General features: G+C 36.6%; 1 protein-coding gene across 1 annotated transcript in view; it reads left to right on the plus strand.

Annotated features, from left to right (window-relative positions):
- The window catches only part of NBEA (neurobeachin), a 515614-nt gene that overhangs the window by 445028 nt on the left and 45274 nt on the right, over positions 1-25312 (plus strand). Inside the window, exons 53-54 of the mRNA XM_009888422.1 lie at positions 1548-1700; positions 11618-11785. Of these exons, the coding sequence (XP_009886724.1) occupies positions 1548-1700; positions 11618-11785 (321 nt within the window). The remainder of the gene's footprint in view (positions 1-1547; positions 1701-11617; positions 11786-25312) is intronic.

Below are 25312 nucleotides of genomic sequence, written 5' to 3' on the forward strand. Positions count from 1 at the left end.
GTGAGGGTCGTTCATTCTTCTTTGGCCTCCATTAGAGAAAACCAGAGGGCTTCCTCAGGAACCTGAGAGTTAGTGAATCCTGTTTAGGGAAAAAGGGGAAGTTTGCTTTTAGAAATACTCTGAGTAAATTAGAGGTATATAATCAAACTCAAGATTGTCAGTAAAAGAATATTTTTTCTTTTAACCTTATAAGATATTCAGGATTGCTTTTAGTCTGGCTTTGCTCTAGCTGCTGGTTATTATTTAGTGCATGTAATATATATATATATATATTTTATTTTTGAGATTACAGCTCATTTCATAATGTGCTCTTCAAGCTCAGGCATGTCTCATTTGGTTAGTGTTTTGCACTGGTTAGATATTGATTTGCGTTGCATTTTAGTCTAATCTGAATTCAGACTGTTTGTAGTATATTAAAAATGTAAAGAAGCAAGTAAATTGCCTCCCTAAACATACTTAAAATTATAACATAAATATTCTCTTCTTTTTTTTTTAATGAATAAATTTGAAAGGACCATCTATGCTTTAACTGCTCTATTCTCTATGGAGTTGCAGATCAGATTTAATTAGATAAGTTTGTGTCTGCAGTGATTCTTTTTTTATGCTTCGCATGTCTGCAGCCTTTGAAAGGACCACAAAGAGACTCAGGTTTCAGGTGCTGTGTCATCAGTTTTGATCACGTTACACAACTGAATGCCATAATGCTTTTAACAATGCAATTTAGTGAATCTAATCTGTATCTGGATATTAGTAAAGAGATAGCGGGCTTTAGAGTTTTTTTGTTATTGCAGTTCAATACTTACTGCTAAAATAATAGACAGAAACAAATGGTGATATTTATTATGTCAAAATGCATTTCTATGTAGCTGTCCTGGAAACTGGGAAAAACTTCACACCCTAACTTATCTATAATGTATTAATACACTGCAGGTGATCTTTGCTACTCAGTTATTGATTTTCACAGTTTAAATATGATGTATTTCTGTTTTAAGGACATTTGTTGTACTGACATTTTTCTCTCCGTGTATCTTTGAATTTTTCTTACAGTAGAAAAATTCATTCACCCTGAATTCTTTTTCTATATATAGGTAGTCAAATTGCCACCTTTTCTTTGCAATTAAAGAATATAGAGAAAATAAAATCAAGATAGTGTTATATCAGCAACTTTTTCACCCCTTTTAAGGAGTTTAGTTAAATAGTGATTATAAAATCCAATATATTTATAGTATTGAAGGCTTAGCCTACTGTTTCTTGTACACGTTATTCTGAAGAGGTCTTCTTTATTGATATGCACTGCTCTTCCAAAGTTATGCTTTTCATAAAAGCGGATAGGGGAAAAACAAAGACTGACTATTTCATTATGAAAAATATGTTTGATTGTAAGACTGACAAGAAAACAGGTTATAAAATTTCTTAAGCAAGTGCACAGAAACATAAACAAAACCAGGAATGCTTTGATGTGTCCTACAACAGGGCCTGATTCTGGCAGCACTGTTTAGCATCTCTGCATAAATATCAAGTCTCGTTGTGTGTTTCCTCCTTTCTAGGAGTTAATTCCAGAATTTTACTACCTACCAGAGATGTTTGTCAACAGTAATGGCTATAATCTAGGAATCAGGGAAGATGAAGTTGTTGTGAATGATGTTGATCTCCCCCCATGGGCCAAGAAGCCTGAAGACTTCGTCCGTATCAACAGGATGGTAAGCTGCTCTTTAATTTAGCCTAAGTAAGGAGTTCTTTGTTTTAACAAGCTAACCTAATGATGTTTTTTATCTCTTGAAAGCTAGATTTATAGGGAAAAAAAAAGTGAAGGAGAATTTGCATTTTGTCTTGCTTGACAGAACCCTTTATTTTACAATGGATTTTCCTTCCATGTGCACAAATAATGAAAAATAAAATTCAGTTATTTACCCTTGCATGAGAAAACATCAGACGGGCATGAGCTGGACAATACAGGGTAGCCTGAAAATTTTGTCTGTTCCTCCTCACCACCTTCTACATCAAAAAAAAAAAAAAAAGGTTATTATAAATGCTGGTATTTTGCAAGATATATTATATTCCTTACTTGACTGAACCTATGCACTTCCTATTCATCAGAGATGAACTGGAAGTGTAGAAGCATGAACTTAAGCCAACAACTGCAGTCTCTGAAGAAATTTTGCAAAAGAATTGCTCTGATGTAAATCACTGTGAAGTCTGCAGAATTTAAGCATGAAAAACATTTATCTATGTTGTATATTTTATATTTTTTGCTTTAATTTAATAGATAATGATTTTATTAATGATAGAGTTAATATGTACGTATGCTTCTAGTCATTTCTAGGAAAACCAAGGTATATTCTAATGTTTTGGCCAGCAATAGTTCAATTACAGTTCTGTTCTGGAAATGGATCTTCCTTAAATGCATATTGCTTGTCTGGCTTATAGAGTCAGGACTATACTTTCAATAAGCTATGGGTTTCCATACAGTTGCAGAACTGTTCACCTTGTGTGTTATTCCCTGTAGGGCTTTTGCGGCACCATTATAAGTCTAGCAGTGTTCATTTTCTTCTAATCAGTTTGGCAATTTAGTTTCAAGAGCTGTCTATTTAAAGAAACTTGCTCTTCAAGAGTTGATAGAAAAAATAGCCATATGAATTTCAAAAGACTAGAAGAATATTCTAAAAACAAACCTATTCCTAGATGTATATGATTTAGAAGTGTCATCCATTTAGAAGAGTAAATGGTTTGACACATGTACAACTGTCTCCTAAGGAAGTGATGGCAACTTCATCACTTGTGACACATGAAATGCACTGCACAAAGCATGAGAAATGTGTTCCAGGGAGTAGTCCTTCATTGGCAGGAAAAAGCTGAACAACATTTTCTTTCTTTTTCTTGGCTGATTTCTCTTATGGCTGCATATATTGTAACATTCTTTCTAAAAACAAGTAATTGTCACAGCTGGTGGCAACAAATTCAAGTGCAATTTTACTAGCAAAGAAGGAGGTGGCCTCAAAGGATCACTACACTCCGTTAGCGTTCTCAAGCGTGGGATGCGCAATCACAGGTGTGTGTCGCCACAGTGCCCATGTTGGTGCACAGAGCCCTTTTTTGGATGGTGGTTGTGGCTAAACCTGAACTGGGCCCAGGAGTAAGCACACTAAAGTTGACCAAGAGGTTTGGTTTTGACATCTGTAAGAAGAGAAGTGTGATACCTTAGTGAAAAAGGATAAACAAGCTGCCACCTATTGGGGAATATAATGAGAGATGTGTATTAATGACTCCCTTTGGGAAATTTTATAAAGAATGTTCCTTCTTGTATCCTAAATTGTGTTTTTGCCATGTTTTCTTTCAACAAAGATGGAATGATTAATAGGTGGATAAAAAGCACTATGTGATAAGAGATCACTTGAAGAGAAGCTTTAGCTTTGGCTATTTGATTTATCTCGTGCAATTTTTGCTTTGTAGAAAATAGCCTAAGAGCTCTCTATAGAAGAGTTTTGTGTTGCTGAAGAAAACAGCTGCTTCCATGGATTTAGAGTGTAATATTTATGCCTCTTCAGGACTATACTTTCAAGAAAGGCTGATAGCTAAATGCTGGAAGTACCTTTTAAATATTAAGCTGTAATAGCACTAATGACTGATTTCATATGTGTGTGAGTATGCTCAGACTGCCAGGAGACACACAAACTGATGTTGAGATTAGAGTAGTGTTAGATTTACAGTCTTCAACTAATCAAGTACTTTGCAGATTTATAAAATCAGAAATGATCTCACTTATCTATCATACCCTTCCTATACTGTCTTCCACCCCTGTCCCCACAGATGTGAGCATCATGCTGTTATAACACAGTTTTGCCCGGAGGCAGTTTCTGCATGGCCTTTATTCATCCCAGCATCTACTTTTAGCAGGAGCACGATCAGTAGTTAAAATTCAGTTCTATACAGATACACACTATCTTCAAGTGAGCAGTCTGATGAAGTTCACAAATGATAATAAAGTTGGGAATTGCCTAGAAAACAGGAGATAGAGGCATAGATTTAGTACTTCTGAAAATCACCTTGGGAGGAAAGAATTAAAAATATTCAATAAGAAGCAGAAGTCTGGAAACAAAAATAGTACCAAAAATAGAGCAGTAGCAAGGGAAGGGTGACAATAAGCAGCAATTATATTAGATAAAACTCTGTAATTCTATATTCACCAGAAGTAAGTGTATTTCGATGCCATCTATGGAGAATCATTGCATCACAGAGGATGTAACCAATTTTACCTGTCTATGGTCCTTTTGAGACTGCACCTGGAATATTGGATTCACTTCTAGGTGACTGGATGACAGAAGAAGTATTCACATTTGGATGGAGTTCACAGAACAGAAACAAAGTGAATGACTTTGGGATGTCTAAAGAGCATGACAGTTGCATAGTTTTTTATAAGGCTTATAAAGTAGCAAGTAGCTAAAGAAGGATAATCCCTTTCACAAAAATGCAAACAGTATGTGTAGTAAGAAGTAGTGGAATTACATTTTGAAAGTGTAATAGTTTGAATGTGCAATAATTTTTCAGAAAAACTTTCTCTCGTAGGGTTTTTTTAGCGCATACAGTAAACTGCCAGTACACTGTCCTTTTGGTTGCTAGAACTAGACTGGGCAAAGTAAGGAACAAATATAAAGGGACTGGAAAGTTTGACATTCCCTACCTAATGTCTGATTCCGTATTTTGAACCGGCCAGCAGATGTATTATTCAGTTAGGTCATCCCCAGGCCAAGCTTTGGCTGTTAGACAAGAATCTATCTTGAGAAAAAGAAAATAGCCTGGGTGTGGTGCTGACGTGTAAAATACAGCAAGCTTGTGCAAGCCTGGAATTTCTACAGCAACTTAGCAAAGCAAGTAAAGTACATGTTTACAGGAAAGCCACAAAAAATTGAGGAATATTTCAAGTAAGTGTTATCCTGATCCCTTGTCTAATGAAATCAGCAGTAGCCATTTCATTTCAGTGGAAAGGATCCTATGTGATACTGCATAACATAGAGTGGGATCTTGTTTTTCCCTCACTGACAATATTTTCTTCTGTTCATACACATTTTTTGCTTGCTGCAGGCATATATAATGTGTAATTCTATGTGGGAGTAAATACAAATCCTTATATACAGCCTACTTGCACATTTATGAATGGAAACATTTTCTTTAAATAACAGCAAGAATTTCAGCATTTCATCCTGAGATTTACCAAAGCAAGTAGATAAAAGCCTAGAAAACGTCACAGAGGCACAGTCACAAAAATCAACATAACCAATTGGTTAACAAGCTTTACTAAAAATCTGTGCAAATTAATAAATGGCAGGCAGGGTTTTGGTGTTGTTTTATTTGATTGTTCAGCTGGGTGTTTTACTAAACTAACTAAACACACAAATGGAAGTGGAAATCGTCTTCCATCAAAAGAGATTCCTTTAAACTTGTGAAAATTAGACTTATTACAAAGACCGGAAAAGACATTCAGTCAAGTTACTTTTAAGACCTATTACAGTGGCTTCTAAAGCACTCAGTGTATACGTCAGGGATTGTTGTAGCAGTTTTATTTATCCATACAAAGCTAGACTGATTACTACAGAGTTACTCATGAAACATTAATAAAGCACTATGTTCAATGCTAACATGGTTATGGTCTGACCTCAGCGATGGCACAAAGGACAGAGGCAGAAAGTGTCCCTGATAACATTACCCTAATGCTGGGCTCATCAATCATAATCTCCCAGTTTACCAGGAAAAAAAAAACCCACGCATAAAACCTTCCACAGATGTGCATCTGTAGTCGTACTCAGCCTCTCAATCCCCACAGACTTAGAGCAGTCCTGAGAGCCAGAAATAGAACAGATTCAGTCAGTAAGTCAAGCATGTTAAATCAAGGCAGGGAACACCACTGTGAAACACTGAAGCAGAGCTTTCATAATAAGCGTTCTTTAGTTTTGAAACAAAAGATGCAAGATTGTGTAATTCAAAGTTAATTATAATGATATTTTCATTATGGCGCATACACATATTCAATTACAAATTACAGTGTTGAGTAAAATGCATTCACTATAAATTATATTTTTGAGAGACTAAACGGTGTCCTGTTTTTGTTATACATATTTTGTTCCTATTACATAACTGTTACTAAGATTGAATTTTCTTTCTGTCTTTGAAATTATTTATTTGCACTCTTTGCTGCCAATTACATTTTTGTACAGTTCCCTGGCTATTCAGAAGCATGCATAGTATTTCATAATTAAAAAGCTTCTTGAATAGTCGTTAGAAACATCTATTATGAAATCTCTGTGCTATGAGGATCTGGAAGATTTATCTTTTCTCCTCACCATTCAGCAGCAGTTGACATTCCTTTTTTACCAGATAAGCAGTAGATAAGATTTGATATTACTTCCTCAGTAGTAGCTTTGATTTTATTTTGTGTATTGCCAAGGTTTGTTCTCAATGCAATTAAAACTCATTCAGCTAACAGAGGTTTCAATCTAATTTGGAAATAGCAGTGATTTTTTTTTTTTAACTTTCTATGTCGCTGAAGAATCTTATTTGCATCTTGAAGATGCTCACTTAAAGGATCAGTTTCTGTGCAGACATCCATGAATAACCCAAATCTGTAGAATGCACTTCTGTGTCACTTTTATTAAAATATTACTTTGTTTAAAGAAGCATAACTCATTTCAGATATCAGTATTGCCTGTTTTATTTTATGACAAGAGTCAAAGATTTTACTCCGATAGTCAGTACAAGAAATGGTAAATGAGGCAGGGAAATATTAGGCAGAGAGAATCTATATGTTCAATGGCTGCAGAGGAGCACGGATGTAAGGGGAGAGAAGATAACCCAGCTCAGAGGCTGAAACAGCCAGTGGTCTGATATTGAGCAGATCTACAAAACCAAAGTGTCTCAGAGTAGTTTTAAGAAAATTTTCTTAAATATACTGAATATAAGTTAATGGCAAGATTACTCCTACCGTGGTAGGAGTTCTTGGAGAGACAGAGAGCGTGTAGCTATGGAGGGGAGAGAAACAAGGCAGGAACTGCAGAAACAGGAGGGGCAGGTGCAGCGGTGGTCCAGACGATGGGCAGCATCAGAGCTTTCCTCTTGTCTGGTGACAAAAAATATCCAGGTAACACAAAACATTGCGTTAGAAAGAGGTTGCAATAGCATATTTTATAAATCCAGAACTGCTGATACTTTGCACAGCACATAGTGTGCATTAAAATAAATGTCAATGTCTCCTACTGGAATCTCTGTGAAAAATAATTTTAACATCAAATTAGCATGAGCGGAGAGGAAAGTGTGCAGCGTTCATACTGCACAGTGGTCTGAGAAGAGCTATAGTACTTGATCCCACTAAGCAATAACTTGGCTTATATTAACTTTATTTAGTTTATATATAAACATAAACTTACTAATACTTACATATATTTTACAACAGCTACAGGTCAGATTTTCAGCCCGTGGAACGTGTGTGCATGCACTTACTTGCAAACACACAAAAACCACAGTACTTTTACTTCAAAATATGTATATACTACATGGATAATAATGCTTGCAATTTACCTATTAGCAATATAAGTCAGTCCATTGAAAACAGCAATGTGAGAGACTCCTTCCTCAAAACCCATGAAAAAACACAGACTGGACTGCTGCTATTTGAAAATGAAGCACTGGTAACAGTGATTGAAGCAAGTTCAGTTTGAGAGTGCCTGAATAAAACACCGTTTTCTGTACATTATAATTATAATAGAAAACAAGCTGGATATTAGCTCATTTCTATTTAACAGTAAGAATCTTTAAAAACCATAAGTAATTAAAAACATAAATAATATTATATATTTATATTAGTAATAATAATTATTGCTTTTCTAAAAAAAAACCCCAAATTGTTTCCTTATATTTCATATTGAAAATGTGCTCAAAAAATTAAATGCTTTAAAGCTAGAATGTTCTTGAAAAATGCTGTTCTTTAGGGCCATCACCAGCCTATTTTAAGGATAATATTGTTATCTTCTTCTGTATGTTGTTCCTACTGTACCTACAAATTATTTTTCACGCAGAAAATTCCCTCACCCTATTCCCTACTGAGCATTGCATATTCTTGAGAAACCAAAGGATGTACTGTTGACAGTGAACAGCTCATAAATTTTCAGGAGGCACTTACATGGAGGGGGAGCAGCCTCTGCATTAGAGGAAATTAGGGAGAGGATTCTGCAAGCATCGCATGAGTAGCGTTGCAGGAGTACTTGGGAGAAACACCAGCAAACCAGGTCAGACCTGACATCAGAAGCTTTCTCCTGACTAAAATGAATCCAGGCTATTAAGCACAGATCAGGAGCCTTGTCCCCACCGAGCACCAGGTAGGACTTTGTAGCCTTTTGGTGGCCCGTTCTTGAGTGCACCCTCACCTGGTGCCCTACACCACATGACGCCCTGATGGGAAGAACGTGGACATCACACAGCGCCCGTCACAGCCCGCAGCTGGAGGCCATGTGGTGCTAAGGCCCATGCAGAGCAACTCCCCTTCCCCGCTCTGGCTCCTCTCTCCACCTTCCAGTCGGATCTCTGCCCCAAATATCCCCACCACACCCATCTTCCACCACACAGCGCCTGGCAGGCACAGCGCTGTTTTTCCCCTTGCCACCACCACCATCCTCGTGTCCCTGGCAGCAATTCTTCCGACTTCCAAACTTCCGTGGAGTTCTTAAATTTATAGTTCAAAATGATTAAACTCACTCCTTACAAATCTTGTGTTGCATTTCAGCATACAGACCTTTAAAGAACAATTAGACCTATAAACATAGTACAATAAATCTGCTTGAAGAATCTGAGACAGAAGACATGACATGCTGCTGTTAAAAAGTAGCTCATTTGTTTAATAAGTTATTAAAGAACCGTTCACCCATGTGGAATAGAAGTTCTCCAAACCTGCCAGGGTCAGTAAGACCTTCTCTGGAATGACAAGCTGCTGAGTAAGGGCTGGTCATGCAAGTAGAAACTGCCTCAGGGAAACATAACATAGGCATTCAACTCTCCTAACACCAGGGAGAGGATGTTAGAGGAGATAATGGGTGAAATACGCTCATCTGACCCAAGCATTTGTTTTTTCAAATTTGCTCTCCCACCTTTAAATAGCCAAAAGGTTTGCCCTTTTCCGGAAATGCTCTCCATATTCTAGAAAAAACGCTATTTTTGACCAAAGCAAACGCCTAACATTTTTTTTTTGTTGTTAATTACTTTTTAATAAATAAATAAATAACAGATACAGATGCAGAAGAAACTTATAAATATGCAGAGTTCGGAGAAGGAAGTGAACAGCTAGACTTCTTGCTGTAAGTCGGTTGGAGATGGATGCTGGAAAGACAACAGGCTTTAAATTCTATTTTAAATTTTATTACATACAAAGGAACATTAAAAATTGAGCACTTAAAAGTTAGGAAATGCTTTATTTATGGTTACTGTGGCATACTTAATTTCATCTTTGCATGCTAACATCCTGCATGCTAAATGAGGTAAAAGTCCTATGAAAAAGATGATGTGGGTTGATGTAGTTGCTGACTGTATCATGTTGCACGCACACAATACAGTATCATTAAGGATCTGGCATTTCTTAATTATTTATTGGGAGACATGCTTTGAAACCAAATAGCATTAGTTTAATAGTATTTAGCATTAAGTAGTATTAATGCTATTTAAATAATATTACTCGCAATTTACATATGATGGCCCCTGATTTTGGAAAGGAACCAACAATTTTTTTTATGTGGTTCTCGGCAACATTTCTTTATAGCTTCTTATGGTATGCTGAACTTAAGCCCTTGAAAACAGAGCTACATGTCAGCTATTAAGCCTGAGCCTTCCCATCCATTTTCCTCAGAAATAACAGTCACTGGTTTCGACAGAAAAGGCTCCAGTTTTCCACCAAAGCACAGAGAGTTCCTCTTCCACGTGGAGCAGTACAGGGAGCACGTTTGAGGCGGGATTGCATGATTACCCCGGTTTGTGCTGGGTAGTGGCCCTGTGCTAGAAACAATGGAGGAATTAGGATTTCTCAGGGGAATTTAAAAAAAAAAAGCCACAATCTTTGAGAATGAAAAGTATTAGATAATGCAATATAGAGGGCTGCTGCCAGCTCTGCCTGTATGCTGAGCAGTAGTAGGCTTGACATAATGAATATGTATTAAGGCTGGTATTATTTTTTTTAAAAGCGAGCCAGGCTCTTTTCAGTGCTGCCCAGTGACAGGACCAGAGGCGATGGGGACAAACTGAAACACAACAGGTTCCCTCTGGACATCAGAAAACACTGTTTTACTGTGAGGGTGCCTGAGCACTGGCACAGGTTGCCCAGGGAGGTTGTGGAGTCTCCATCCACAGAGGTATTCAAAAGCTGTCTGGGTATAGTCCTGGGCAGCCTGTTCTAGGTGGCCCTGACTGAGCAGGGAGGTTGGACCAGGGTGTTTCCAGAGGTTCCTTCCAAACTCAGCCATTCTGTGATACTGTAATTTATTTTTTTTCCTGATAAACTAATCAGAAGTTAGTTCCCAGATCTGAGAACTGGACTGCGCTTGTTCTGATTGGAGGGAACTAGGTATACAACGCTGTACAATGTATATCACAGCACTGTGACAGAGTTTGGGCAAGGACACGTATAAAAACTTGGTCAATGAATCATGAATCTTTATTTTAATACCAGTTCCTGTTTATCACAATTCTTCTCTGAAGGTAGCATTAGGAAAGAAGGAACGAGTGTGCCAGGATGCTGTCTTAAATACATGATGAGTCTTTATAGGAGAATGGTTTGTGTATCCAGGTGCAGCTTCATGGGAAACTAAGATAGGTAGTCTGGGAGAGGGGTGAGGAGAAACTATGTAATGCCTTCAGCTTTCAAAAGCTCCAGTTCAGGCAATGATATCTACTAAGGATACCAGTCATGTCTGATGAAGGCACATTGGTCAGATCAGGCACAACGGTAATACTATCATCATTTCCCCTGTCTAGAATTAGTCTCTTTCCATAAACCGAGCAAAGGAATAGCAATCCATTTTTAAACTAGCTAATCACGGCCTGTGTTTTCTCTGGTGAACCAACCTAATGTCAAAAATGAGTGCGAAAAATGCTTTTCTCCTTTGAGAAATTAGCCACAATTCACATATGGAATTCAGAACCTCATTTTGCCAATACAACTTTTGAATCCTCAGGTTTCCGTTTTAGATTTAAGACTAATTAGAACTAGTTGGAAAATGAGTTGGTAGACTGAATTTTTGAAATTAGTCTCCCTTTTTCATCAGTTTTTCTTGACAAATCACCTAAATTATTTGCCAAGGCCAAAAATTAATAATTAAAACCCTTGCAGCTAGGAGAAACCCAGTAGCTGAGACGAAAATTGGCATGATGTAAAGCTGAAGGAAAGAAGAATTTCTTTTTAGTGTTTCTTTCAATATAATAAGTTCTGTGTTTTTAATGTTTGAAGGATTTCAAATATATCAAATAAGCCTGAATGGGAAATATAATGATACCTATTGTATTTCCTCAGTTAATAGGAAAAGGTAAGACATAATTTAAGCATGAAATTGCAAGATGGAATTTACTTCCTAACTCTGAATTTCACTTGCAGGCCCTGGAAAGCGAGTTTGTATCGTGTCAGCTTCATCAGTGGATTGACCTTATATTTGGCTACAAGCAACGAGGACCAGAAGCAGTGCGTGCACTCAATGTTTTCCACTACCTAACATATGAAGGCTCTGTGAACCTGGACAGTATCACTGATCCTGTCCTCAGGGAGGTAGGTGTTTACTGCCATTTCGTTCTAAAAACTGCTGTCAGCTTACAAGAAATGGTACTTTTTCCATCGTTCACTGCTGGAAAAAATTGTTGTATGCAACTTTGAATCAGAACTTTAGCCCTAGGTGACTTCAGGAGCAAGGATTAATAAGCTAGCAATAAAACAGGTGTCCCAAAGTATTTTGTTTGCTTGAAGTTACTAATATATTTAATGGTCAGTTATGATACAGGAAATTATAATGCAATGTATATCCTGTAATACATATTCTGCTACTTTTTATAATTTACTTTTATTAAGTTTACTTAGTAGAACTGAAAAGCTGAAAGAAAAAACTGCATCATAGTCACAGGAAAAAAATCTAACCTTTTCAGTCAGATAATGTTGGTGAGAATATGTATCTGAAAAAGAATTTATTTTCTGGAGTGACAGAAGCAATTATTCAGATTACTTCTGTGTTAATCGCGTAAAGTATAATCAAACTGTTGCCAAAATAGGAACAATTTTCTATTTGTTGTGCATACAAGTATTTGTTTCTATATGCATATGTGTGAAATACATATATAAGTGTGCATGTATGCAAGTAAGCATTTTAAATTCAACAGTAAACTAAAAAAAAATTTTACTACCTATCCTGATACATGTTTCCTTCCAATGACTGTATTTGTTTTTAGTAAGACAATTAATTTGAATGATTATTTTCTAATATCATCCATTCGCTGGCTAAAACAATTGAAATTTGCTGAAAAGTGTGAAGAAGCAACAGCTGCTAGATGAGTACCGCTGTGATGAAGCTGTACACACAATCTTCCATTCCCCCAGATAGCTGCCATCTGCTGTATGCAAAACAGTAATAATTTATACATTGCCAGGCGATGGGTTTTTGTTTGTTTGTTTGTTTGTTTTCCAATCTTGGAGACAGAAATTACAGATTTCAGAAAGAAACAGATTCTAGAAAGCATTCGTATTCAGCTAAATACTGGGGTTTGGCATGTTGTTTTTTAGTAGACTGTTGTTGCATCTTGTTACATGTGGTGCTTTTTGAGGAGCAGAACTGAAAAAACATTCTGACCCCTACCTTCCTCGAGTTGGATTTCACACCATGCAGTGCAAAGCTTATATTTTCTGAACAGTTAGTATTTGCTTAGTTTTAAGAACGGACAGAATTGCTTTGATCCCACTACTTCATATATTTAATGTTAACATCTACATCATGGTTTTCTGGATGTAAAACTTTGAGCACGAGAAGAGTCGGTAAGGTACAGAACTGGAGATACGAAGGAGCAATGCTTTTTAAAGTATAAAACAGGTGTCAAGCACCATGAATACAAGGGATTTGCATGGCTTAAGGTCCTGATTTGCATGGGCAGACTCCCATGTCTTGACTTTAAGGGTCTACTCCCACAGGGGAACTTGTAGGATTGAGGTCTATCTGTCTGTCTGTGCACCTTGTTTAACATCTTATGACATGATGAGACTCTTCAGCTCTCCTGTGGCTCTACTTACATGCATAACTTGTCATCAGAAATTTCAAGAAATTCATGGAGATGTTTTTGTTCACTCACTTGTACATCTAACCCTGTCAGTCAGTAGCATATAAACCTTTTCTTAGGCTACTTATACCATGTAAACTTCTAAAAGCAGAACTTCATCTTCATTGCCACAAGTTAGAGTAGTAAATAAAATTAATGGTTAGGAATGAGAAGGCTAAAAATTAATCCTTCTGATTTTTGTTATATAGAGACATATAAAGTTGCATGCAAGCATTTAAAAATAGTATACTTTCTCCTCCAAGAGATCTCAGACATTGGTGATTTCTGGTTTGTTATAAAAAGGTTAAAAATACTTTTTATTCGGTTTTAATCAACAATTACAATACATGTGTAAATACAGACAGATTTAGAGTCTTCTTCTGTTTCCCTGAGCTCTATTTATGAAACTAGCAGACATTCTCTAGCCAGTAATAAAGCATTTGACATCTTGACGATCTAGCAGATCACGTATGTGGATGTCGTGTTTCTGTTACAAGTATATATTTCCTATATGAATTGTTTTGTTGGATTATTTTTTTTTTTACTTTATTCTGACTTTTACTAGATAATAGATTTTTAAATATTACTAGAAAATAAATTAGAAGCTAAAAGATCTTTTAAAAGTCTCTGAATACCACTTATAAGTACAGGAATGTAATGATAGGAATACTAGCACCGTTAAAAATAGTGATAACAATTGTTTAGTATGTTTTACAGTGGCAGGTGGTGGCGTTTTGCATCTTAACTTAGAAACACTGCAATTTAAAATTAATTGAGCTTTGCAGCTGTCCAAGAAAATGCGTATCTCTGTATCCAAAAGCTCTTGATGTTTATTTTCTAAATAAACTGAAACTTTTATGTTCTGTCACACAGAAGACGGTGAACATTCTCAATAAATGGCTGTGAAATAGCCCAATCAATACAACCTCATTGGCATCTGCCATTAGCAGACCAATGGACTCAAATACGGTGGTAGCCTCCTCATACTGTGGCTGCGGCTAATTTTGTATTGAGCTGAGTCCCAGCAGAACCTGTCCAGTGAAATAAGGCTCCAAATAAAAACACCTCCCATGTATGTCTGAGCTGATTGAAAGACATCATTTAAAAAGGCTGATCCCTGTGAGCTGTTCATGCTATACGTTGGCCCTTTCACTCTCACCCTTTGCTTGAGCACCTCACTTAACCACTGAGGAATATGTTGTTCTTAGCTTTCTGTGAAGAATGGCAAAGGAGTCACTTAAGTAGCCTTCTGGCTAGAGCAAAAATATATTCAGTGGTGGGATAACTCACGTCTGCCATTCCTTACGTCTTTCTCAGATGCATGGGGAAGCCCTCTAAGAATTCTCTACTGTTTAACGCTGGAAAAATGGCCATCCTGCACTTTTGATCTGTTTGGACCTATTTAGTAGAAGATTCTCCATCTGGCTTGCTTTCTTCGTTTTCTGTTTTGCAAATTCATGATGGGCGAAACCGGAATGCTGGGATAGCATTAAATTTTAGATTACTAAAGTCTGTGAAGTCACATATGCCTGCCCCCATGATAACTCTTTGGCAACTTAAGATCTGCACTGGGTGGGTAAAATATACTGATTTCATTTAAACATTCTGATTCTGATTTTTCAAACAACTTTGTAATTTTCTGATAACACAAAAAATATTTGATCATTATAATTTATTTCAAGTAGTGATGAGGGCAACATGAAAGTCCTGACTTAAATGCTCCACAGAATGTACACAATTGAATTCTGTTGTTTATATCTGTTATGATTAGGAATTGGGAAATTCTCCAGTTCTATCAGTTCTAATGGTCTCTTTTATTCTGCATATTGCAAAATTGTTATCATATTGTAATAAGGAGCAGAAAAAATGTGCAACAAAGTAAAATTATTCTTTTGTTTGCTTTTTTTTTATTGGAACCTTTTGTATTCTATTTGTAAATCTTTCTTTTTTCAAAGTAAAAGCAGTGAAGTGAAAGGTAAAACTTGAAGAACAGCTTAAGGATATTGATTCATTCTTACTTGACAGGTGAAATCATGGTTGCAGCACTAACCACAGCAATTACAGCATTAAAATGTCAAGAAATTAGAGGTCAGAATAACAGATAATTTTCTTCCTTTTGTCAGATTAAAAATTGACATTCTTTGACAGCACAGGATCTCTGGCTGAGAAGATTATGACAGCTTAACTCATCTTGTACTTGTAAAGCAGTAATTGATAATGAACTTTACCATGACAGTCTTCTCCTGTGGAGAAACATGACAGAACATCCCCGGTACAAAGCCTGTATCTCTTTTTAATATGTAAACAGTAGTTATATTGGACATTAGATGTTATTTGGAATTGTCTTTACTGTTAGTTTACATCATAATCCAAATCCTTTCCACTGGACAGATTTGGCTGACTTCAGGGGGTTGATGCTGAGAATGCTGATGTATAAAGAACAATGTCGGAAATACTTATGGTCCTTTGATGTTATTGGTTCACTTCTTTAGGAAAATGTAGTTCTTCCCTTGGTTTCTCCCAAAATGTCTATAGATTTTGGGAGCCTCATTTTTCCCAAATACCTGTAAATTTGGACACTCAAAAATCAACAGAGTTGTGGTTTTTTTAAAGTTTGGAACTTGTTTCTGCATGATGCAAAGTGTTGTGGCAGAAAGGGAACAGCACAGTTACACTGGTCATTAAAAAGGTAACAGAAGAGTTAAAATTATCTTCAGTGCTATGTTGTAGATTAAACACAAAATAATTAAGTGGGCATGTTCAGTCAGTGCGTAATAGATGTAGTACTGAAAGCACATCTAGTTTGCAGAAAAATACTATTTCAGGTGTTCTGTTTATTTGTTTAAAATCATGGCAAGATGTCTAACTATGTTTTTTTAGACATGCAGCTTGTTTGTGCTTAAAAATGTTTTGAAAAATCAAATGCAACATTATATTAGGCAGCTGTGGGTTTGCGCTAGACTTTAGGCGAACTTTGTGTCATCCCTGTGTTGGATGTGAGCTGCAAATACAGCTTAGGAGTGCAGTACACTGACTTTTCTGCGACTGCTGCATCTTGTGTCCCCCCCAGTCTGACAAGAATTGCAAGTGCGTAGGCAAGCAAGGTGATGTGAAGCTACTGGGCTCAGATATTTGTTCTGAGCAGCCACCTGTCAAAATACCTGAGCATACTCACAACTCGCACAGCAAATTGAAAAATGATTAAAATTGCTAGTGTTTGACAGGCAGTTGCTGTGCCCGTAAACTAATCCTAGTAGGACAGTTTTGCTGGCAGCTAACAGAGCATATGGCCTATGCAATATTTATTCCTTCAGTGGTGACTTGATATTTAGCATATTTAAATAATTTGAAAAGTCATAATGATGAGGTAGTCTTGCAGTGCTTTTCAGTTACCCTCATTTCTGGGTTTTATTTTTCCTCTTATATTTTCTTCTGTTATCTCTTTCTTTGATCTGACAGGAATAACAAAGCATCCCTCTGGATCTGCTGTGGTGAAATATGCCCACAGGAAGCAGAGTAGATCACATCAGTTTTCACTTTTTTTTTTTTTTTTTCCTTTCCTTTCCCCCCTCCTCCTTGCTGAAACACTCTTTGCTACTACAGAGGGCTGACATGATAGGGCTGTCAAGACTCAGCAAGATAGATATATCTTTAACAAAGGGAGCTGGAATGCTAGCCTTTCCCTGGTGGCTGAACCTGGCAAATTTATGAGGAAAAAATTAACACGCTATTCTAATAACACTATATAATGCTTTCAAGGTAACGGCAGCCCTTGCAACCATGTGCTTGTTCTTGCTTTTGCTCGGAGTTATTCTTATTTATTCTGATTTCATTTTTAACTTGTTAGATCTTTTTCTTCTGGGCTCCGTTTCTTTGATGTGACAAGAATATCAAAACCACCCCTATTGATCTGCTTGATTGAATTGTACCCACAGCACTGGCCACTTCCATGTTCAGTTGTGCTTAATTGCCTCCATACAAGGGATCGTCTTTGCTTCCTTTCTGGGAGTGGTCCTGCTTAGGCATGAATACAGATAGTGGTGAAATAAGTAGGAAGCTGCAAGTAGTATCAATGTCCACTTCTTTCAAAGTTAATGGACGAAATCTGTATAGCAAGAACAGTTATTGAGTAAAAACCATCATCAAAGTAGAAATAATTTTCTTACATGCGAAGGGCTCTGTTCTTCTCTGAGAAATGCGTACTTGCATCCCGTTGATTTTTGTCGAGAAGTCTACATCTCCTTCACTCCCAAATACTGTGTTTCCTGTCCATTTTTGGGAAAAACACCTTGATTAATTTTTGTGTTTGTTTGTGAGTCTGTTCTGTATGCATGACGAGACTATCAACAGAAAACTAAATGGATGTTTATGTTTCAATCCGGGAGTATCTGTGGGTATATATGTATATATAGATATATATAATCATTTTTATGTCTTTCCAGTGACTTTCAGAGCTCAGTGTCCTCTTCTGTAAATGGGAGAGTCTTTACTTGCTGTCAATTTGTTTTGTTAGCTTTCTGTAGAAGAAAAATAGAGGGGTTTTTGAGGATAATTATTTCTGTAGTTAAAGATTCCTGTAGAAGACAATGAATACAGGAGGAGAAACCTTAAATCAGAGTAATCAGTACAAAATTAGTGTAAATTGCATGAGGTCATTTACCACACAGCAATTGCCCAGTGTATAGGCTTTTATTTTGAAATTAATGTGTGCTCTTTTACTTGTTTCTTGTTCAGGGAAAAAGGCTTTCAGAAGGCGTTTGCTGCAGAATAGCTGAATCATTTTAACTATGAAATAACTTTTTGGGAGCACCTAGCCTAACTAATGCAAGCCATTTATGACAAGGAGTCAGAAATCATAATCTGATCCAGAGAATTCCAAATGAAAAACGTCCTTCCACTATTGCTAAAAAAACTATCTACAGTTAGATTAATGATTGATTATATCTCCAGTTAATGTACTAGAGAAGATCAGGTAGTCAATATTTTAGTGAATCTGTGCTGATCTAAGTTTATGACAATTCCTGGATCAGTGCTGTTATTTGTTTATGGGAATTCATAGTCAAGAAAATATGGTTCCTGGAAGTAAAGCAAATTGTGGTGTATTGGTGGTTTTGGGTCCAAAGTAGAATTCTAGAAGATTTGGATTTTGTTCTTTATTCATTGTGCTTGTGATTAAAAAGCTCAGCATCCAGACAGAGCTAAGCGCTGCCACTCAACATACATCACCAACCATACACCGAGCATTCAGACTGAAGAACTGCCAATAACTTAATTAGCTGATGAGACTTCAACCAACCTATTTGATATATATTTCAGATATTTCATTCATTGAAGGAATACTAGGGTGAGTTTGTAAATAATTCAGAGCCCAGAAAAATGTCTCAATCTACTTTGAGTATTATTTGGAATAAATTGTTTGGCCAGTTCTCGTCTACATTGGAAATTTGATATGCATTTTTGTTAGAACATCCTGGAGTCTTACCCTAACTGATTTTAATGCTTTGCTGGTATAAAAGGAACATCATCAACCGCAATTGCTCTCTTTTATTGCAGAAATACATAAAATATAGGTCTTGTACATGAAAATTTCTTCTTTATTGTTTGGTTATTTTGCTTTTCACCATATGGATGACAGATACCAATTATTGATTTTTAAAATTAGCAACAAGCATTTTAACATACACTTAAAGTAATATTTTATGTGAGAGAGAGAGAGAGAGATGGCGTGAAATTTACTGCAGCTGATTGTAAGAGAAATAGCTGGAAGGGGCTTCTTTTTTCCTATTAGCACAGATTTCAGTTATATTACGCTGTCATTACCTCAGCATAAATTAACTATTATTCAAAACGTTTCACACACAGCAGTTTATTGGAACAGATATTACTCAGTCTAAGTATCTAGTCATTCACTTAGAAAGATGCAAAGCTGAGCTTTCTAAATGTTTTAAACATATTGATAATGTGCCTCTTTAATGCCATTTTGAAGCCTGTGTACAGTATATCTATATTATTGTTTTCAATTTATGTCAAGAACAAAGTGAAGTTTTGAAGAGTGCATTCTGGGAAATAATCCAAACAGAATTATTTCTTTATAAGCTAAACCCTGAAAATAACTGAGAACATTTTTTTAAAATGTAACAGTATAACCTGTTTCCAAACCTGAAATTCTACTGAATTCACTGAAGCTTCATGAATACTATATGCAGCACCTTTCAATATATATGTTGTACCTACTTCCCTGTCAGTCCTTTTTCAGTTGTTAGTTTTGAAGGTTTGCCTGTTCTCTGAGATAGTTCTTATGTCCTGCAGTGGCTAAGTTGAAGGCTGGCAGATGGCTGGAGCTTCATCATAACCACGATTTGTAGTGAAGAGTATGTGCTTTGCAAATCTCAGAGCACCTTCTTAAGGTGGGAACAAGGCAGATGACTTGTGATAGAAAGATGAAGCTGGGAGCAAAGAAATAAGCTGACATTTATTTTCCATTCAGAGAAAAAAAGAAAACCACTAGTGTTATATTACCATATTCTTAACTTAATGCATTTTATTTCATTAACAAGGAAAGATTTTACTCGTGAGTTTTGGTTTGTTTTTTTTTTTGACAAAGCAGAAGTAGAACATGAAGTCACACTTTTAATTTTGTATAGTTTTATATATATAAAACAAGAACAAAATGCGCATGCTAGATACTTTGGTTTGCTGAGTCTGTTCTGCTTTCCAAACATCAAAAAATGTCTTCAGTGATCATGTTTTATTTCAATAATAAACCAGAAGAAAAAAAGTAACAGCTAAAGTACATTCTTTAATGATTAAGTACCCTTTCCTCTTTTATTACTGCAAGCTTTCAGAAGGCCTGTTCTGTTGTTTGCTTCCCTGTTTTCCTCATTTTCTTTTGTTTTCCTACAGGGGATGTTCTTAACTGTAAAATAAGTAGAAATAAATATGATGTGTATGTTCTGTGTAACGGCTTTCTGAAACATGTGTAAGTTATCCTTCTGGCAGCTAAGACTACTCGTTAGTTGAGCTATTAATAACATTTATTTTCCACAACAATGATATTCTCTAGACTTGATCCTGTACCTTCCTTTACTTACTTCTACATCAAAAGATGTCACTGTCCAGGTAGTTCAAAAGACTACCTGCTTATGATCATCTGAATTCTTGTCAACCACTGGCCAAATTGCCCGGGGGTATGAACAGTTGCTAACAGACCCCCTTTCTCCCATGTTTTAGTTGAACTTCCTCATGAGCATGGTGTGTTATTCTCTATACTGGCTTACCAGAAAGATTTGAGAGAGTTCAGAGAAGAGCATCCCAGTGATGAGAGGACAGAGAAGACTGATTTATCAACAGAATTTCAAGAGCTTGACAGAAAATAACAGAGTGAAAGGGGACGTGTAGCAGAAAGGCAGGAATATGCAAATTTGCTCATCCCAACTGAATTAGGGATATTACTTGGTCTGATGCCAGATTAACTAGCAGTTACAGGATCAAATTCAGATAGCAAAGTTCAGGCTTAATGGCACAAGTTTCCTAAGGTCTATAGGCTGTAATTTGGCTGTACAAAGATCATAAGAGAAATTGTAGAAGCCTCTTTATATGGTTCTATTTTAACTAGAATGGGCAAACACTGTGCAAATGCATTGTTAGGAAGAATGTATGCTATAGGCAGATAGAAAATTGAGACTTTTTCATCTGTATCTTTTATTCTGCTATGTTCTGTTATTGTGATAGCTGTAAGCATAACATGAACAAACTACTTTGTCAGTAACTGCATTGGTCTGTGCCTCTTATGATTACACTAACTTACATTAAGTCTCTGCATCTTTTTTCTTTTAATTCAGGATTATCTTTGTAAGTTTTTAATTTTTTGACAAATTAATGGTTAATATAGAAATTATTTTTAAAAGTTGCTACATTATGGGTGGAAATTTTTCAAGACAGTCAGTGTAGCTCTTTGGAGTTCTTCATTGTTCAAGCCCCTCTGTCTGAGGGGTTGGTCCTTTGCTGACCTATATAGGCTAAAGTCAACAGGTTGAAAAAACGTGGCCAGCTGATGTCCTGAGCACCTACCAGGTATAGATTGCTCTCCAGGGTCATAGTTTACTACACTTCCTACAACCAAAGCCAGCTGCATGTAATTTACACCAAGTCACAGAAATAAAATACCGTCTTAAATATTCACATTCCCTCTTTTTATTTCTTATGTTGCCAGTTGTGTCAGCCGGTTACACAAAATTATAAATGTGTAGTAGTTTTACAGAATACAATGCAAGTGTATGAACATTTCCTAAGATAGAAAGAGGACCATATTAAGGAAGGAAATACAATTGAAGTGGAAGAAGAGTAGGGAAATAACCTGAGACATTTTTCTTAAAAAATGGATAAATTCAGTTGATGGACAGAAAATAATGAAAGAGGTGCGTGAATTTAAGAATTTTTGTTCTTTCAAAATCGTTCCATCTTGGAATAAACTTGTCAAGCAGAAACTTTACATACATTTATTGTTGATTTTAAAAAGTTTAACTGTGAATTTTTAAAGCTCACAATTTAGCTTTTAAAATAAAAAGCATAGTTAAAACCAGCTGTAAGCATGCACTGTTAAAGCTCTTAGTCACGAAGAAAAAAAAATTAATTAGAAAAGAGTGGATGAAGTTTCAAAGTTTCAATGAAACCTCCTGCTGATATTACTGTTGCATTTTTATGGATAGATGCCTATGCTTAAAGGCCTCTGCATTCCTAAAAATGACAATTAAAAACATACACAGTGTCTTAAAACAAAACCGAAGGCAAGGAGAGCTAATAAGTAGTATTAAATGTGATCCCCTACAAATTCTCCCTTCTAATGGCACAGAGTAAAAATTTTCTATGTGTAAGAGGCAGAGTACTCTTCAGATGACATCAGCCTCCCTGAAAACCATGGGAAGTCACCCAATGCTACTTCCTTGGCTCCGCTCCCAATTACTCCCCAGAGCACTTAACAAGTCTAGGGTACTTGTATTTTATTCTTATCCCAGTTAGTTTTTCCGTTTCTTCTGGCAGCTGTGTGGGTGCCAGCAAAGCCAGGCTCTTTCTGCTTCTGTGACCTTTCCTGGCTAGCAGAAGTCACGAGTCATTTGGTCACCTAGCTTGAAAGTTGAGGGTCCTTCAGAAATATTCGCTCCCCCAGTTTCCTCAAAAATACCACTGCTTTTTTCACTTGATGCATTGGCCTGTTGGGAGCTGTGAGTGGAGGTCAGGTTGACTGCTTCTGCCAGACCAGGCTGTGGAATAAGGACAGAGATGCTCAGTTTTGCTGTTCTGTCCAGACTAGAGATTGCTCCATGTCTCTTTTCCCAGGAGATCTTCATGAACAGTAGAAGTTTATTCTTTCTTCTCCCTCAATGGAGAGGAAAAGTAACAAGAAATTTTTCACAACTTCTCTGTTTGTAGCATTTCTACACCTGGACAATCTCTGGAGCTTTATTATTGTAAGAATATAAAAGTATAATAACACTACTGTATTCATTGCCACAGAATAAGTAGCTTCTATTTTCAGCTCAGCGTCCTGGTTAGTATAAACGGTGATTTATCAGACGTGTGAGTTTGAATATTCTTTTTAAATTCTACTTAAATAATAGGATAACCAAAACTACCTTCAATTTTTGCCTAGAATAAAGTCCTGCATGTGCTGCAGAGTTTTATTGAACAGGTGAATGGTAAGCAGCCTCTCTTCTTGTCTGAAGAAAAGAAAAACAAGGGATGAGGGAGGGGAAATGGAACTGCATGGGAAGATGGGCGTTTACACAGCTCCTGTGTTCTTGAGGGAGGGAGAGAGAGGCCAAGGTACAGTGGGAGCATGAGAAGCCAAGTGAACAACAAAAACGGGAAAAGGACAGAAAGGAGCTCTTGATGCAGAGGAGGAGGAGGAAGGGAAAGGGACATTGTACAAGGGCATGTAGTGATATGATGAGGGAGAACAGCTTCAAACTGGAAGAGGGTAGGTTTAAAATAGATATCAGGAAAAAAAAATCACAATAAGGGTGGTGAGGCACTGGAACAGGTTGCCCAGGGAAGTTGTGGAGGCCCCATCCCTGGAACCAATCAAGGCCAGGCTGGATGGGGCTTTGAGCAACCTGGTCTAGTGGGAGGTGTCCCTGTCCAACCTAAACCATTCTATGATTTTATGATGATTCTATGAAAGGATTAGAAAGGCAGTTCTTGGGAGCCTCACAGAAGCAGTGAAGGAATTACTATAGGAACAGTGAGCTCTTGGTGTGGTTATTAATGCAGAGAAATAATTTTTGCAGCCTTCCCAGAGCCTTATGGGATTTTTTTAGTCTTGACCTTTGGGACTTCTTTTTTCATTAGTGAATTCACTGAGATACTGTATAATATAATCTAGTTAGGCATTTCAAAACAAAAAAGACTTTATTTTAAATACTTTTGTAAAATTTAGCAGGTTTCTAAATGCAATTGATGGTGTTTTGAAAAATACTGCTGGCAATTTTTAGCCCAGCAAAACTGGAACTTCAGGCTTTCTGGCTGTTACTCACCACTTTTCACATGTGGAAACAATTGTAGCATCCCAGACAGCAGCAGTGTTTTTTTAAAATATCTGTAAATTTTTGTGACTGCCAACTAAGGGATGCTAATGACAGTTTTCATATAATCTTTTTATTCCTTTACTTCCTTTTTTGTAGACTTTGAAAATCTGTAGTGGTTCCAGTCGGAAGAGAAGCTGCATTTAAAAATTCAGGCAATTTTTTATTTCTTAGTCAAGGAAATATAACAAAATTATCTGTGTTTTAGAAAAGCCTTGAAATAACTTGTCATTATTGGAGATAATGCACTTGGAATCCTAGGACCCTTTTCAGAAAAGAATGTCTGTGTCATAAGTTTGCACTATTTAAAAAAAAAAAAAAAATCCATTCCAAACATCTAAAAACATAAATTAAGATTTCAGCATCCTGGCTTGTGTTTCCTATGGAAAAGAGAAAAATAAATTAGTTAAAGGATCACATAAGGGAAAGGAAAGGAAATGCTTGGCTTAAAAGCACAAAACCTCCTGAGTAGGAGTGTCAAGAAGTAACAGATATGACAAACCTAAGACTGGGATGGCAGATATTTTAAAAAGAAAACGGAAAGATGCGGGCAAGGATAGCATCAAGAGGAGTTTTGGTAATAACAAGAACTTGAATTTCTTGGAACTTGAAACTGGCAACACAAACTCAGGAAGAAAGAAACAGTTTGGCCAGAAGAGAAGATGATGTTCTGACCAAGATCTTGCTAAGACCTAAGAGTGAGGACTCTCTAGTAACAGGATTTATACAACAGGATTGCCTCCATTGAGGCAATGGAGCTGTTTTGGTTTGTTTTGCAAATACTAGCTAGGACACATCTGCAATTCTGCATGTTGTGATGCTTTGGTTACCATCACATAAAGGAGTAATACAAAGGAGTAGTATCAACAGGGAAATTCTGTGTTGCAGGGATACATTTTAGTAATTTGCATTGCAGAATCAAGATGTCACAAAGAAGCTGGTTCCATAGACCTAAACACCAGATGGGAGAGATCATCTAGGTTTGCCTCTCACCCAACAAATCACAGAGAGCTTTTTTCCATGTAGCCTTTTGAATGTAACTATGAGTCTTGGTGTCTGAATAATGAAAACAGTATATGGAAGCGTTTCCTTATAGGTAGAGTTCAGGTGATGAGAAATTATTTTAGACACCTTGCATACTTATCATCCCAAACCAACAAAAATAATTCTTGTTTAAAAGAAATGAGGGAATGTCTTTGGAAAAGATAAAATTACTTGTCAGGTCAAGAGGAATCCTTGTTTCTGAGGTTGTCCAATTCAAAACAATAGGAGAATTATTTCAGGGCAATTATCAGTCATCTAAAAATAAAAAAAAATCATGATTGCCCAGGTTTCAAAACCTTAACTATTTATGGCATGAAGTTACATATTTTATGAATTATTGTATCATGCTATTACATCTCTCACAGAAGTAAGTT

The sequence above is a fragment of the Charadrius vociferus genome, unplaced genomic scaffold, assembly GCF_000708025.1.
Source record: "Charadrius vociferus isolate BGI_N301 unplaced genomic scaffold, ASM70802v2 scaffold16, whole genome shotgun sequence".
NCBI classification, from domain to species: Eukaryota; Metazoa; Chordata; class Aves; order Charadriiformes; family Charadriidae; genus Charadrius; species Charadrius vociferus.